Raw genomic sequence first — 16,065 nt, 5'->3', positions numbered from 1 at the left:
ACAGTCTTGTCACAGAATAACATTCTAAGATATGGATATGTAAATATATATATGTAATTTTTGCAATTGCATATGTATGCTTTGCTGCCTGGTAAAAGCCAGAACCTTTTACGGCTTTTACATGTCATTTGTATTAGTACAAATAAACACTCTATTCATCTGCTCCTCAGCTGGCCCGCTGTCAGACTTAAGAACTCTGTGCAGCGCACTACTCAAAAAATTTGCCCACCCATGCTCTATACTTTAACTCCCATTTAGTTGATTAACCTGCTGTAAACCTTGGGAGCCACTTGCATGTACAATATCTAATCAGCTTTAGAGTAAAAGCCTTCAACCACCTCCTATCTGCTGGTTAAAACAACACAGAGGAAATCAGAACCAAACAATTTAACTTAATCTGTGCAATCAAAGATTTACGTGCTCTCTGTGGAAGCTATATTTTATTTATAACCCATCAGCATCTGTGGCGGTCTGATTTCACAGTGTTTTCCTACTTTCTAGCATTATTGTACAGCTGTAATGCTGTATCAAGTCATTTTCAAGAAATGTTGCACTATGTTGTCCCTGTTTATTAATAGTTTATCTATCTTGAAATATTTTTTGTGGGAATCCTCATCCACTGTCCCCCTCGAAAACATTTTGCCTTCTTTCAGTCTGCCACCATTAAGAAATAATCCTGACACTCTCTCCAATTCACATTCAATGAGTGGTTGTAAATATTCTTGGTGCATCTGATGGAGTCCAGATCAGATTTTCATTCCACTGTGTAAGTAAGTTATGTCAAACTGCACTTCTGCTTTGAGGCTTGCTTCCCTGTTTGAGGTCGCCCACACAGCCATATGGAATCACTCTCAGGGTCAGTTTTTTCTGTTTTTTTTATTTCCTACACCAACCTGCAGTCTGTTCAGTAGTGTATAAATCTGCCATAACCTCACAGTGATATTTTCATGTAAAGAATAACGTCTTTTCCTTGTAAAATGTGTTCGCTTATACTTTTTATTTTTCTTATATTTTTCCTTTTTATTACATTGAAGGATGTGTATAAACACTTGAAAACTCTAGTGAACACTTAACATTGAATGGTTTTCATAACATAATGAGAGGATTTAGATTTTGAGAGTTTCTCTGTAAAGTCAACTCATTCTACACAATAAAGTCTAATCAAATCGCCAGTTTGGATTTGAGTGCAAAAGGTTTTTTAATGACCCTTCACTTTTAGGGTTTGTGTCAGCTCTAATGCAGATGGAAGGGAGGGGATACATACAGTATATTATTATCTCTGCCGGAACATCATCCTGACATCTTGTATAGGCTGATATTTAAGTAACAAAGGGGTTGTAGCTTTGCCAAGCAGCAAGTGCATGTAAAGCTGAGTGCTTTCTAATGAGTGTTACTTCTGACCTCACGACATTAACCTCCACAGAAAGAAATACATGTGGGTTGAACCTACGAGAACTGGCAAAGTTCTACACAGTTTCATCTAGCCATGGGATGATTCAGCCCACACACACTCTCACTTATCTGCATTATCATGTTCAAGTACTGACTGGGTTACGTGGCAGTACAGCAATATTGATAATACTGGACGGGATGAAAACATGACACAACTGCTGACACGAGTGGCTGTGGCCGTGGATGAATTGTATGCCACCGGTGCTTCCTTTCTGCCTCTACAGATTGTGGTTTGGATGCAGTTCAGGCAAACCGTTTTGATTGGATGGCGTTTGTTTGTCAGCTTTTGTGTAAAAGTCAAACTGGAGGGGCCTGACTGAATCACACCACATATTTCCACCCAGGGAACCCCTTCAGAACCTATCAGTCCCTGACAGAGCAAACATGAAGTTGAAAAGAAGAAGTCCAACATAACAAACAAGTGCACGGAGACATACCGTGTATACCACACCTGCTGCCTGCTCACACCAGAGACAAACTTCAAAAATGATTTATCTGAGAAATGGGAAAGAGATGTGTGTATGTTGTGCAGATCACTGCATTTCATTTATATGAGACAGTGTTTTCCCTGTAGAGTGTCTCCTGCTGGACTTAAAAAGGTTTGTTCTCATTGTGTAAAAACTGTTTCCATCTGGCAATAAAAACACACATTGTGTTAGAGCTTCGACACAAGCTTGGCATAACAGGTTCTGCTTTAGAAGATCTCTTTCTCTGGCTGCACAAACCAGCCTCAATCAGCAAACGCGGAATTGGCTATTATTGTTGTTCACCAGGAGACTGAGAAGGTATTGACTAAATAGAAACAGAAAAGATGAAAATATTAGTGGGTATGACATCCAAACAAGGTAAGCATTGCTGGATCCTGGGGAGCACATGATCAGACACAAAGCCTGATACATTCAGACAAAGCATTAATCCTTCTACTTGATGTGCAATACTACCCATTGGTAATCAATATGAGAATTGGAAGCACATCAAACATTAAGTAGAAAGTTCTCTTAGCGGAAAAGAGTTACACAATTGGATTTTTATGCAAATTAAGGTGTTCTAGTTTACTAGTAATTCTCGAGATATCCATTAACTGGAAAGTTGAGAGATGAATCAGTTCATGCAGCATTGCTTTTAAACCGCTCTCAGAGAGAGAGAGTGGCAACCATAAGATTATCTGAGCCTGAAGGACAGAACTGTTTCACAGCTAACTTTGACTGCATGCATGTCTTAAACATCTGAACAAGCTATCACAGGAACCTTCCCTTCACCTTCATATGCAGAGACACAGCTCTCTGCCTCATCAGCAGAGGTGGTTGTAGGCCATTGGCTATCCAGAGGTCACATCATTACCAATGCAGCAATGGATCATAGATACAGACCTCATATAGTCCTTTTTTTTATCATTCCCCTCTGACCGTGTCCACGGCCACACTAGCTCTCATCTTTATGATTAGAAAATGGCCCTATCCTTCACTCTCACATAATTCCCTATAGATTCAACGCATGTATTCCATCATTATAATTATTTGACCATCCATATTAATTGACAAATTTGTCAGTGGAGTCTATTGCACCATTGGTGAAGTGATATATTAGTATTGAAAACCTCACCTCTCTTGAGGCACTGGTGGTACTGATAATTCCTTCAGATCTCCACGAAGGTGCTTGCAATTCTTATTATTAGTGAGGAAGGATTTTCATCATTGTCATTTGTTATTTTCAGCTAAACATTCAGTTGCACTCGGGAGATGACAGACAATTTTCTTTGTTCTTTTGAAATAAGCTTGTTGTTAAACGTCCACTTAAGAATACTTTCAGTTGCTGCACTTACTTCTCTTATTCGTAAAATAATAAAGCACTGAAATCCATGAAAGATGCGCATTTTTCAGAAGAATTAAAAATGAAAGTAGTATCACATTAATTACAAGGGATCAATTCTGTTCAGTTCTGTTTCTTACATCAGATTGCACAGTCCTTCTGCTGACAGCTAGAGCTGGAGGAATGGCTCCAAGACTGTGAAAGTGAAATGCTATCTTTTCCACCTTGAGAGAGTTTTGAAAATGTGAACTAAAATGCTGGATGCCTCGAGCATGCTATACTCCGTTTTTTTGTGTACAATTTCATACAGCAATGAAGTCTAAATAATATGGTAGGAACTATTTGTTCAGCTGTAATGTGTAAAAAGTGTGACACAAGTGTGACACACAGTGTTTGTTGAATTAACATACAAATTGCTGATATATTATCTGGTGCATTTCCCATATCTAGCAAGAAAGCATTTTCCTGTCAAAATATTTTATATTCTGCACTACATGCATCCATAAGAGCAGCGTGGTGATGTTTAACACTGATGAAATAAACAGGCAGTTTAGCAAACTGTTATCACTTTAATGTAGTTATACACTGTGGTCAGCACTTGCACATAATTATGCACATAGTTAATCAAAAATTAATTCATTTAATGACATGACTTAAAACTGGACTCTATTGACAACCCCTGATCATGATACAGGCAATGATCCTGTACCAGCTGGTATATTTTGAGCTCAGCACCTTCTTCCATGCTTTGGTTTTAACCAAGCTGTCTCATAGCTCGATGTAAGGCTTCTCCTTTGATGCATGGATGGAGGCGTTTTGTTCAAAGTGACGACCTTTTCCGGGCACTTCTTTGATGTGATAATTCACCAGCTTGCTGCAGGTGGAGCTCCAGCTCTGTCGGCAGACAGGGTCAATCAAAGTCAAATACAGGAGCTGTTCACAGCTTCACCTGAGTAGCCTGTGCCAATAACCACATTCACAGCAGCATTCAGCCCAGCACATAACCCTGACCACTAGTAAAGGGAATGGATATGAGCGATGTGTAGGGGAGATTTTGAGCAGTAACCTGCTCTGAGTAAATTTGTTGTCATGCAAATGAGGGATCTAGGTTTGCTGAGTATTAAGACGCACACACACCACATGCACACACATACACATACACACAAACACACACACACACACACCTCTGACTGTCGATTGTTACAACCAATTGGAATTTTTGCTATCTTTTCCCAGCTTCAGGGTTGTGTGTGTTCATGGTGACGGGGAGGCGCAGGTGTGTGTGTGTAATTAAATCAGTAATAGGGTCCACCTTATGGATACGGCCCACCTGCCTCAAAGTGTATTCTATCCAATGCAGCACTGCTAACAACAAAAGAAGAAAGCACGTTTTGAGTATGGCTGTAATGATGATGCTAGAAGGGTAGACGTTTTTCCAGCTCAGGAATAATTCCTGGAATTATTCAGTCCGTCAATCAGTTACTTGTATTGGTACACATGCATGACTCATATTTTTTATTAAGGATGAATAAATCATGAACAATAAAACACAATGTGTATTCATTGTGTTTTTGTGAGTGTTTAATATAAATGTTGTTTGTTACATGCACCCAGTCACAATGATGGATTGGTGATCAGACCAGCTTCGCTGTGATGCAGTGCATGCGGCTGTTTACTCACCACGACCTTGAACATAAGTAAATTAAGTGAATAAATGAATTATTTGAGCCAGTGTTAATAATGTATATCAGTTTCCTGCTGCTGTCGTCCATCTGGATACAACCATTTAGGATTTTTCGAGAGCTTCTTTCTGTCTGACGAAGCTGCACAGGACACACATATCCCTTGGGTTTGGGCTCCAGCTGGAGGAGATGTGCTCGGGCAACCTGTCCCTATTATTGTTTGTGACAGAATCAAGAAGGAAATGCGAGTAGAAAAAGTGCGTGCGTTGTGCCTGCACGTCAGATTCTGCTGGCAGTATCCCCAATGTAATTATGGGCATGGCTGGCCAGCTATGACAGCTCATCTGTTAGCCAGCCAGTAGGAGTATGGGGCACCCTGCGCCAGAGTGATGAGCCACAGATACACACAAATTAAAGATCAAATGCAGTGTTTCATGAAACAAGAGATTTGAGGAAAAGGGTTTTTGTTTAGTTTCATTCTACGAACTATCTGACACACATGCATGTGTAACAAGCTGACAGCTAACCACTCCCCTTGTTTCTCTGTATTTCATGTCCTATACAGATTAGGCACATAGAGGTACGTTCCGCCCGGCCATTATCATTTTAATTAGTCCAGTCTCATCATATATTCAGGAGTCAATTACAACTAGGAGGCACTGGGTCTGAACTGATTAAGGTGGATGAACAAAGCCTCTGCAGAGGGTTTAAGTGAAACAACTGACAGAATATCTTGTGTTTAGATGTAAATTATTAATAATAATAAATAATTGCAGGTGTTTTAAAATATCTGTCTAATTTATCTTTATGTGGCAAATATACTCTTTATATTTCATATTGTATATCATTCTTGATGTTAAACCTGAATGTCCTTTAAATAGTTTACCTGTTGGTTCAGGCTTCACTAAATACAGCTCACAGAGTGACAGGTCAAGCCAACAGCACTGCCTCACATCTTTTGTTCAGAGAAAGAGGAGCAACCCCTCATGCATTCCCAGGGACCCAATCATATTGTGCTTACCCTTTGGCCAAGGCCCTCCAATCAGAGATAAGTAATGACTAGGTAGGCTAGCATGCCGTGATACCAGCTTTCTAATTAGTCTTCCATTAACTTTTTCAACCTTGGCCGCTGTAGGGTGCACACACACACACAAACACACACACACAAACACACACACGCACGCACACACACACACGCGCACACACACACACACACACACACACACACACACACGGACGAACACACCCTTAGACAAAAAGTTGAACTGAAATCTAACAGGAATTATTTATGAACATTTCCGTCTCTGTGGTGCTCATTTAAATCATGCCGACTTTAGTCTAACTGGCCAAATATGTCTGTTGTGTTGTTTCACCTATAGTGAGACTTTCCATCTGAAAACATAAATCCTCTGGTACAGTATAACACAATTCTTTGTCTCATCTCTTATCATGTTTTCTGTTCAATCTTAAAAAATTGGCATTATTATGCAGCAGACATGAAATATATTGATTTAAATGTTGCCAATTATCCACATTGTAGTTGACTGTGTTGTTGGTTTTCTTTTTTTTGTTGTTGTTGTTTATTTGATTGAAACCTAGTCCATGTGAGTTTGGACCAGGCTATTCAGTAAAATGTCCTTCAACTATTCAGTCAAACCATTTCCTCTGACTATTTTATGTGTGTACACAACACAAGGTACATTCTTTAGTTGATTTTGAATGAACAATTTTTGTTTGTTTTTTTCATTTTCACAGGACAAAAGACAGCTCACCTTCTCTGCTGTATTTTATTTGGTCTGTATTGTTAGGAGGCCTTGGCCAGCAGTGTTTGGATACACAAACACTGCTGACAGAAAGCCAATGCTCCACATTTGACATCCTGATTTCTCTGATGCATGTCAAAGACCATATGATATTCTTCTGATCTGTAGCGTAAAAGGTCTTGCCCAAGCCTTCTTCAGACTGTGGGCATGGTGTAACAGAACATACACAAAGGGGGTGACAGAGGGGGAGTCTGAGAGAATAGTCAACATGACATGGGTAACTGTCTTCTAAAAGTGGGGTGTGTGAAGAGTGCAGTAAGGAGGAAAAAAAAAAAGTTTCAAAGTCAGTTTGATGACTTTCTCTTATCCAAACCTGTCAACTGTATTTTCAGCATTTTGCAGTGAAAAGAACAGAGACCATCAAATGTGATTGCTGCATATATACCGTATTGGCCCGGATATAAGACGACCCTGATTATAAGACGACCCCCTCTTTTTCAAGACTCAAGTCTGAAAAACGACTTTTTGAACAGCAAATTTAATTTTTATACAGAAACATAATTACAGTACATCTAAGACAAATGATTATAATAATACATTTGAGAGAAAAAGCATGTTATTTTTTCTCTTTCAAATTTTCTTCTTCGAGACAGGGGTTCGCTTTGGCCTGGGGAATTAAGTTCAGTATTCGCCTTAAACATATCTGGCGTCATCTAGCGTTGTGAATGGGTATAATGTCTAGACCCCGAATGTAAGACGACCCCCACTTTTTCAGTCTTATTTCAATGCAAAAAACACCGTCTTATATTCAGGCCAATACGGTAGATGTCTGACCATAGCACAGCGGATATTTATTCTCTTCTCTATGACAGGCTGTTGACTATCTTCTTCATAATAGAATTGAGGCAATGGTAAATTTTTTATGATTAAATTATAGTAAAAATACACGAGTGTTTTTGTTGCTGCATAACTTCTGTTTATGCCCATCCAAACCAAACATCTCACCTTAGTGAGTTGACTCCACAACACTGGAGATTCTCACCAGGACCTGAGTATGACAGTCAAATTTATTTTTCCTTTTCTTCCATGCCTGCTGCCTCTGAACAGGAGAGCTTCTATGCGGTTGTAACAAGTGGATCCATGAAAATTGAATTCAGTCAGACGCCTCTGCCAGATTTATTGATAGGACTGTGCCAAATATCCTGAACCAGCCAATCACACTGTCAAGCCTTTGATGCTCTTTTCTACCATTTACTGACATTTATGGAAGCAGATACGGAGTTCTGACAAGCGTATAAAAAAAAAAAAAATACAGGCATGGAATGTGTGTGGAAACATATAGGTGTCAGACTTTCTTAAAAATGACCCAAAAACTTGGGTCTGTGTGTTCACAAAAGAGCACCTTTCTCTTTATTGAAAGTATTTGAGGTTGAGATTAACTGTCTGATGGAGCATGGGTCTGTAAAATGTTTTGGAAAAACTGACATGGATTTACATCTGTTCTGTTTTCTGGTTTTTGTTAGAATACCACTCAGAATAATATTGTTCCTTCCCTTTGTCACATCAAATACAGTATCAGGGAAATATAGAACATAAATGGTGTCTGTGTGTGAGACTCCACATGTGTTCTGACTGATATTTCTGTGTTTCAATGCATGAATTTGTGATTCATCCAGTTTCACAGTGGGCAGTCAGTTTTAGAATGGAGCTCCATAAAAGAGTAATGGAATTTCCTGGGAAGCTGCTGTCCTGTGGCCTTCCGGCACTGAGCGGTATGCACTATCTTGGCCTGTTATCACTTTTCACACAATCTGTTTGTCACTGAGCCCATAACTTCAAAGAAGGCTTAATGCTTTCTTTCATTTTCTCCAGGGGTTAAGGGGTTGAGAGAGTGAGTCTACATTTTATGAACAAAGCCCCCTAAGACATCAAGCAAAATAAAATGTTTCCATTGTGGATGCAGCCCCTAACATTTACTCCAAAGAACAGACCATAAACTATTAATGGATATATGTGTGTCTGAGCACCAGAGGGTGCCTCTTTGTATCAGGTGCTTGTGTTGGGCTGGGTCAGAAATAAGGCTAAACCTCGCAAAATCCCTTTATTCCCATATAACATTTCTATCCCGCAAGGAGGAGGATAAGAGGTGAATAACCAACATTGTGGGTGTTGTGTAAAATTGCCATTATTCAGTCAAGTGATTATCTACAGCAGTTGAACAGAATGCATCTTGATGTCTGGAACGGATACTTGAACGTTTGAGATTTTACTGGAGAGTGAAAGAGGTGACCTCTTTCTGTGCAATTATTTAGTGACAGTGTGAAAGACATATTTTCACAGTGTGGAAAGTTCACACGGCCCGTGTGCCTCATGGCAATGTTTATGAAGCAGAATGTTTTCCGAAGCAGCGGTAGGCTCATCTGCAAAATTACCTGACTCTCAGCAGGTGAATCGCACTGGATGCATTTAAAACTACAGGGTCTTAAATGACTTGGATGCACGTCTAGGTGTAGATGATTTGTTTATTCATATGTTCCCTGTTTGAACCCTGATGTTGATGATTTGTAATGAATATTGATGAATAGTTTTGATATTTCTTTTCTATTTATTTGGCCTGATTATAAAGTCCTGTCTGTCTTTGTCAGTACGATCTTGTAAAAGAGGGTTTTCCTGGTTACATGGAGGTGACATAAAATATGAAGAGGTCACACTGTTCACAACATAAATTATGAATATCATGGCTTCTACATGATCCGACAAATCTTTCAAATTTTGATTAAAAAGCAAAAGGCATTATTTTCAAGCACAATCACTCTGTGGGTTTCTGAGAAATTTGAATTATTCCCGTCTGTTTAAGTAATCAAGATTTATATTCCCAGAGAGTGAAATAGAAAATGGTTATTAAAACTCTACTGTGCCAATAATTATTAAAAAAACATAAGATGTGCTGGAAAACCCAGAGTTAGTTTATTCAGAGGTAGTTTATAGCTTTCCTGTCTATTCTGTTGATCCAGAGTCCAGCTGGTAGGAGGGATAGTAAGATGTCAATACAATCAAACGCTTCATCATCAGCAGCAGCAGAACTGGCTGCACTACATCAGCAGCAAATTAAAGCAAGCCTTGTGGTTAATGTAAATCACATCAAAAGCTGCTTACCATTAAAAAGAAAATAACAGCAGCATTGCAACAGGGGTTTATAGTGTGGAGCTACAGCGTTGAAACAACGACCAATTGATTCCTCTGTTTTTGGAGAACGTAGCTGTAGAGTTCAGACTTAGGAGGTTTCTACTGGAAATCTATGAAGAAGCTGATTACACCTTAAACCTCTGTTCTTTATTTTATATGTTTTTAACTTTTCTATTCATCATTGTTATGAAATGAATTACGTCTGTGCTCAACATATTAAACATTGTTGGGTCACATTTTGTGGCTCTCGCTAAAGTGACTACAAATGTTTATGTTTTCTATTGTAGGGTTAGTGTTTAATGGCATTTGGTCAGATGTTCAAATTCAATCCTGTTTTTCTTTTCAACACCTTATCGTCTCTCGACACTGAGCAGTGAAGTAAAATAATTTATTTCTTGCACCCCTCTTGCTAACTAGTCATTTTCATTGTTATGTAAAAAGCTTCAAAATTCTCTGCCGGCTCTTTCATGGTGGTCCTGGTTATGAGGATTACTAAGTAAAGTTATGAATGGTATGACTATCTAATTCCATCTAAACTTGTCTACTTAGTTTTCCTGAGACGTGTTTCACAGTGAGCCAGAACACTCAAGGCTCTCTTATTTCTTTTTTTTTCTTCACAGATGACAAGGGTCATTTTCTGTGTCTTCCTCGAGACCGACTTCGCAATCTACAAGACCAAAATGTCAGTCATTTTTCAAGGTATGTGTATTTACTTTCTGTTGACTGGACTACATAATGAATCAAATGTAAATTATTTCAATGCTGTTTAGGAGATGACCAGCGAGAATATTTGCAGACCGTTGGTAAAACAATTTCAGCCTCTCTCTGAGTTTCCTTGACCGGAGTGGAAGGGTTAGTCTTGTCAGTGAACCAGCAGGCAGATATTTTTCATAACTCTTGATATTGTGATGAGGCTTCATTGTCAGATAGATTGAAATAGTGTGCCTCAGCAGTACATGTCTTCCGCAAGAAGTTAAAAATTCCGGGATGCATAGCAACCACTGATTGTTCGTGGTTTCTGCTCGACAATTTTCTATGAGAAATAAACAAACATCCATTATCTTCTGCTCCCACTCACTCCTCTGTCTCCCTTTCATTTCACGTCATCGTCTTTTTTCGGGGGCCAGGAGCAGTCACCAGCTCTGATGAGGGCTCCATGGAGGATTGAGTTTAATAGCTGGGGAGCTGAAAGAGGCTGGCTGGCTTCACCAGCCTAGCATTACCTCCCTTTTACCTCGCTTTTCCCTCCCCAGTGGAATACAGGCTCTCAGGCCTTCATCTCACTGCTCCCAGATGGAGAGTGTTTTGTTCCCCTGCTCTCACGTCAGCTGTCCTACTCCCGGCCCAGGCTCTCCTGAAAGATTGCATTCTGGGGACAGACCTTAATTATATTGGCTGCCCCCGTGCACCCAGCACCTGTCTCATCATATTAGTGCTCTGAGATGAGAATCTGGTGCTGTTGTTCTCCAGTTATCACTCTTGCCATTTACAAGTGCTGTCAGTGGATAAACGGCCCATATCTCCCCATGACTGGGAACAGAGTGGAAACTAAACCAACAGGCTTTGCATATGTCACAAAACATACTACTTCATCAGAAAATAGCTCTTTAAGACTTTCATATCCATGCATGAGTTGGTAATGAGGAAGCCAGTGGTTGGTCTTGAATTAAATTTGGAATCAGAGAAGGCAACAGTGGCACGCAGTGGGGCGTCAACCGGAGCACTTTTCAGTGCTTCGCCTGCCATGTGAGTTATGGGGCCAAAGCTACCTTTGTCACTGCTCGTATGTATTTGTGGGCTACAGAAGATACTAATTCCATCATAAACCTTACCAGTAACTAAATGTGTCATTCCCACTCAAGGTCATAGGCCTTAAGCGAGGCAAACATGTTTTTTCACGTTGATCGCCTACACCTGCTCCAATCTTTCATCTTGTTTACCTGTTTAAAGCTTTCATCGCCCTCCATAAAACAACATCTCTTTAACATGTTCCTCTCAAAGATAACATAATTACAGGTGCTATGATTATAGACAAGACATTCATGCGAGGCAGGGAATTCAGATGCTCCATCCTCCCAGGTTGCACCATATAAATGTCTTTTTACAGTAGTTGATACATCTGCTATAAAGAAAGAAATGCTGATTGGTTTGATTGCACCACCTTGGGAATCCATAAAGCTATATTGTGAAAAGACTCACATTTGGGCTGCACGGAATGTCAGTATCGAATTGGAGCTTGTGAATTAGCTCTGCAGGTGTGCTCGAGCGATTTCAGAACATCCCATCATCCTCAGTGCTGGAGACAGACAGATAGGCAGGTATACCTTGAGGCAACACAGAGGCCTCAGACTTTTCCTCTCCTGCAACATCCTCCTGCATTAAAAAACCCTCTGTCACATCAACCTCTGCCTCCCTTCTGTCTGTAATTCTGTCTTGCATCACTACTTGCCCAATACCTCATCCCTCCACTTTCTATTATTCATCCTCATTGTATCAAGGAGGAGCTTCTACACTGCCTCCTTATTCAGCCAGTTGCTATTGAGTTGTTGTGAATAGTGTTTTTTATCTGTCTGTAATTTGTATGTGTGTGTGTGTTTTCATATGATGCTCAGAATTGTCTTTGTGACATGAGTTTCAAGCATGTCTACAGCTGAGAGGAGGCACAATAGATTTTTTTTATTGAAGTCTTACTATTCTCATTTTTCATCGTACAGCTGCTTCCCTCATATTCAAGCAATCTGTCAAGTGACAATGACTGGAACAGGAAAGTGTAAACAGGACATTTGCATACAGGAAATTGCTTTATTACAACATGCATTCCTACAAGCTGTCATTGTGGGAGAAGTAAAAATATGGATACATCTCTGCAGAAGGAAGAAACTGAAAAATAGCCTTTGCTGACTGAAATTTTCATTTATACCCATTCAATCAGGCACATCCACCATGAAACACAAGTAAATGCTTGTTAAACAGGAAACTGTACCTTGTTGAGGTTTTTAACATCAGTTTTTTGTTTTGTTTTGGTTTGGTTTTTTTGGTTTTGGTATGCGACACTTCAGAAGAGCTGCTGTTTCAAGGGTATCGATTGTTGATGTCTCACAAGCAGACAAGTGTTTTTAAGGAGTGCTGGTTCAAGGAGCACTTCAGTTCTTTAAGGGCTTCAATTTAATAATGAGGCCTTTCAAATGTAGAAATACTGATAAATGAAGAGCTACAAAAAAACAGCTGCTACACAGCAACTACACATGAATCTTTTCTTATGCAGTACAATGCTTTACATTAATAATAGTACAGTAATCACGTAACAAGTGCTGTGACAGATCTAGCTAACAGGACAGTTAGTGTTTGCACCGTTAGGAGGGATTCACACAACTCCAAACATTGAACTGAAATGATCATGGATGTATTTTTAGACAAATAGAATCTAGAACTGCTAATTGAATGACCTGCAGCGCTTAATCAATGTAATTAATTACATGACATGATTCTATTAAATATCTCTAGTAGTCCATAGATCATGTTTGACCACATGCTTACTTACACGTAGTGTGGAAGCAGTCATGCAGCTGAGATTGTGGAGTGTAAAAGCGTGTTAAAATTGATTCAGGCTATACTAGACCACTAATATGATGCGGGTGGCTGCTGGATTCCATCTATTCATTTCCCTACAGGTCTGCAGGGGCTTTTGCATTCCCTCCACACCTCCAATCAACATTAATTTCTATAGCTCATCAAACACTCCATACCCCCAAACCCATAACCTACATACTTCCCATCCATGTAGTTTGTGGACAGAAGATGAGAAGGGCTGACGGAGCCCTATGAGGGATGAAAATTAAGTCTGTGCTGCTGGAAAAATGTGTTTGTGAAATAACTTACAGAAGTGAAGTCTCTCAGTCAGTAATGACATAATCTGGTCAAGTTAGCTTATTTTATCATTCCATTTATTTATATTTGTTCATAAATCACAAGTATAATAAATCACAAGTATATATACAGTATATATATATATATATATACTGTATATATACAGTATATATATATATATATATATATATATATATATATAGTGTGTATATATATATATATATATATATATATATATATATATATATATATATATATATATATACACATATACACACACACACACACACACACACACACGCACACACATATATATATATATATATATATATATATATATATATATATATATATATATAAAATGTCCCTCTCACCCTTGTGGGGTGGTATCTGTGTGTCATCATCAAGCTCGGGTCCTCTACCAGAGGCCTGGGAGTCTGAGGTTTCTGTGCAGTATCTTAGCTGTTCCTAGGACTGCGCTCTTCTGGACTGAGGCTTCAGATGTTGTTCCAGGAATCTGCTGGAGCCACTCTTCCAGTTTGGGGGTCACTGCCCCAAGTGCTCCTACTACCACGGGGACCACATTAACCTTAACCTTCCACATCTGTTCCAGCTGTTCTTTCAACCCTTGATATTTCTCAATCTTTTCATGTTCCTTCTTCGTGATGTTGGCGTCAGCTGGAATCGCCACATCTATCACCACTGCTCTCTTCTGCTCTTTGTCCATCACCACTATGTCCGGTTTGTTAGCCAGCAGCTGTTTGTCGGTCTGGAAGCTGAAGTCCCACAGGATCTTAGCCTTGTCGTTCTCAACCACCTTTGGTGGTATGTCCCATTGGGATTTGGGTACTTCCAGTCCGTACTGGGTACAGATGTTCCTGTACACTATCACAGCTACCTGGTTGTGCCATTCCATGTATGCTGAGCTGGCGAGCATCTTACACCCTGCTACCACATGCTGGACTGACTCTGGGGCTTCTGGGCCTTCTACAGAGGGACCATCGAGAGCCAGCTGACCAGCTGCATCTGCTTCTAGTCCGGGAGCTGCAAGGCCTCAGACTGGAAGTCTCTGCAGAGAGTGGTGAGGACAGCGGAGAAGATCATTGGGACCCCACTCCCCCCCATCCAGGACATTGCACACAGACGCTGCCTAGCCAGAGCACAGCAGATTCAGTCTGACCGTACTCACCCTCACCATGGACTGTTCTCCCTGTTGGTGTCAGGCAGAAGGTTCCGCAGCATCCGCTGCAATACAACTAGATTTAAAAAAAACAGTTTCTCTCCCCTGGCCATTAGACTGCTCAATGCCAGATAAATCACCCCCGGTCCATTCATAATCGCAAACTACACTTCAAACGGTACTTCTGTATCCCTTCATAGTATTCCAATGTATAATTTTCTCCTCTGCAGTTAGCTGCTATGTACCATTACTGTTATCCTCATGGTCTACATTTTCAACATTTTAGTTTACATGCAAGGCCGGGCCTTGGGCTCTGTGCAATATTTTGTATTTGTATTTATTAAAGTTTACTATAAGACTCATAATGTATATAACAACTAACACTGTCTTTGTCAATCTTCACACTACTTCTTCTTCTTCTTCTTTTCCTTTCGGCTTTTCCCTTCAGGGGTCGCCATCTTCACACTACTTATGTTTCCTAATATATAGAATCAGCGATACAAACAATGCTGCGTACTCCGGTTGCCAAGCAACGACATTTCGTTGCCAGATTCACTGTTCTGAGTCTCTGTGCAATGACAATAAAAGGAAGTCTGTCTGTCTGTCTCTGGTGCTCCAGATTCCTTGTACAGTCCAAACGCATGAAATAAATGCTAACTGGTGACTTATTTGACCATGGATTTTGAGTGGTGTCTTTCATTTTTTGACAGTCCTTTCATGAAATGGCAGCATACCTCACCCCGTGAAGAATAAGAATAAGCAGTTATGTAGATAGCTTGAATTTTGGGTTGTTTTATTTGTCACTTTTGGACAGGAAGTTAATGTAGCCATGCTCCTGAGTGCAGTTCCATATTTAGCGCAGAAAAATGTATTCTATTGAAACTTCTGTGTAACCCTCTGAAAGAAAGTGAATGAACATTTCTTCAAATGTCAGACTGAACTGTTGATAACGTCTCATTTTTTACACAAGAGCTCAAACCAAGTCAGAATCCCTTTAGTGAGCCTATCTCTGAAAATGACTTAACTTTACCCCTTGAAATAAAAAAGGAAAGAAATAAAGATATATTTTATTGTTGTTCTGGGCTAAGATATGTTTCTCCTTTTTACATCAGTGTTGAAGAGTAAA

The 16,065-nt window shown here is 39.8% G+C and overlaps 1 protein-coding gene across 3 annotated transcripts in view; it reads left to right on the top strand.

The window, feature by feature from the left end:
- Window positions 1-16,065, top strand: part of macrod2 (mono-ADP ribosylhydrolase 2) — a 471,756-nt gene that overhangs the window by 428,325 nt on the left and 27,366 nt on the right. For all 3 annotated transcript variants that reach the window (XM_068327322.1, XM_068327321.1, XM_068327320.1), the window contains exon 9: window positions 10,513-10,591. In XM_068327322.1, the coding sequence (XP_068183423.1) occupies window positions 10,513-10,591 (79 nt within the window). The remainder of the gene's footprint in view (window positions 1-10,512; window positions 10,592-16,065) is intronic.

Source organism: Antennarius striatus, chromosome 11 (genome assembly GCF_040054535.1).
Source record: "Antennarius striatus isolate MH-2024 chromosome 11, ASM4005453v1, whole genome shotgun sequence".
Classification (NCBI taxonomy): Eukaryota; Metazoa; Chordata; class Actinopteri; order Lophiiformes; family Antennariidae; genus Antennarius; species Antennarius striatus.
This window is presented reverse-complemented; position numbering and strand designations above follow the sequence as displayed.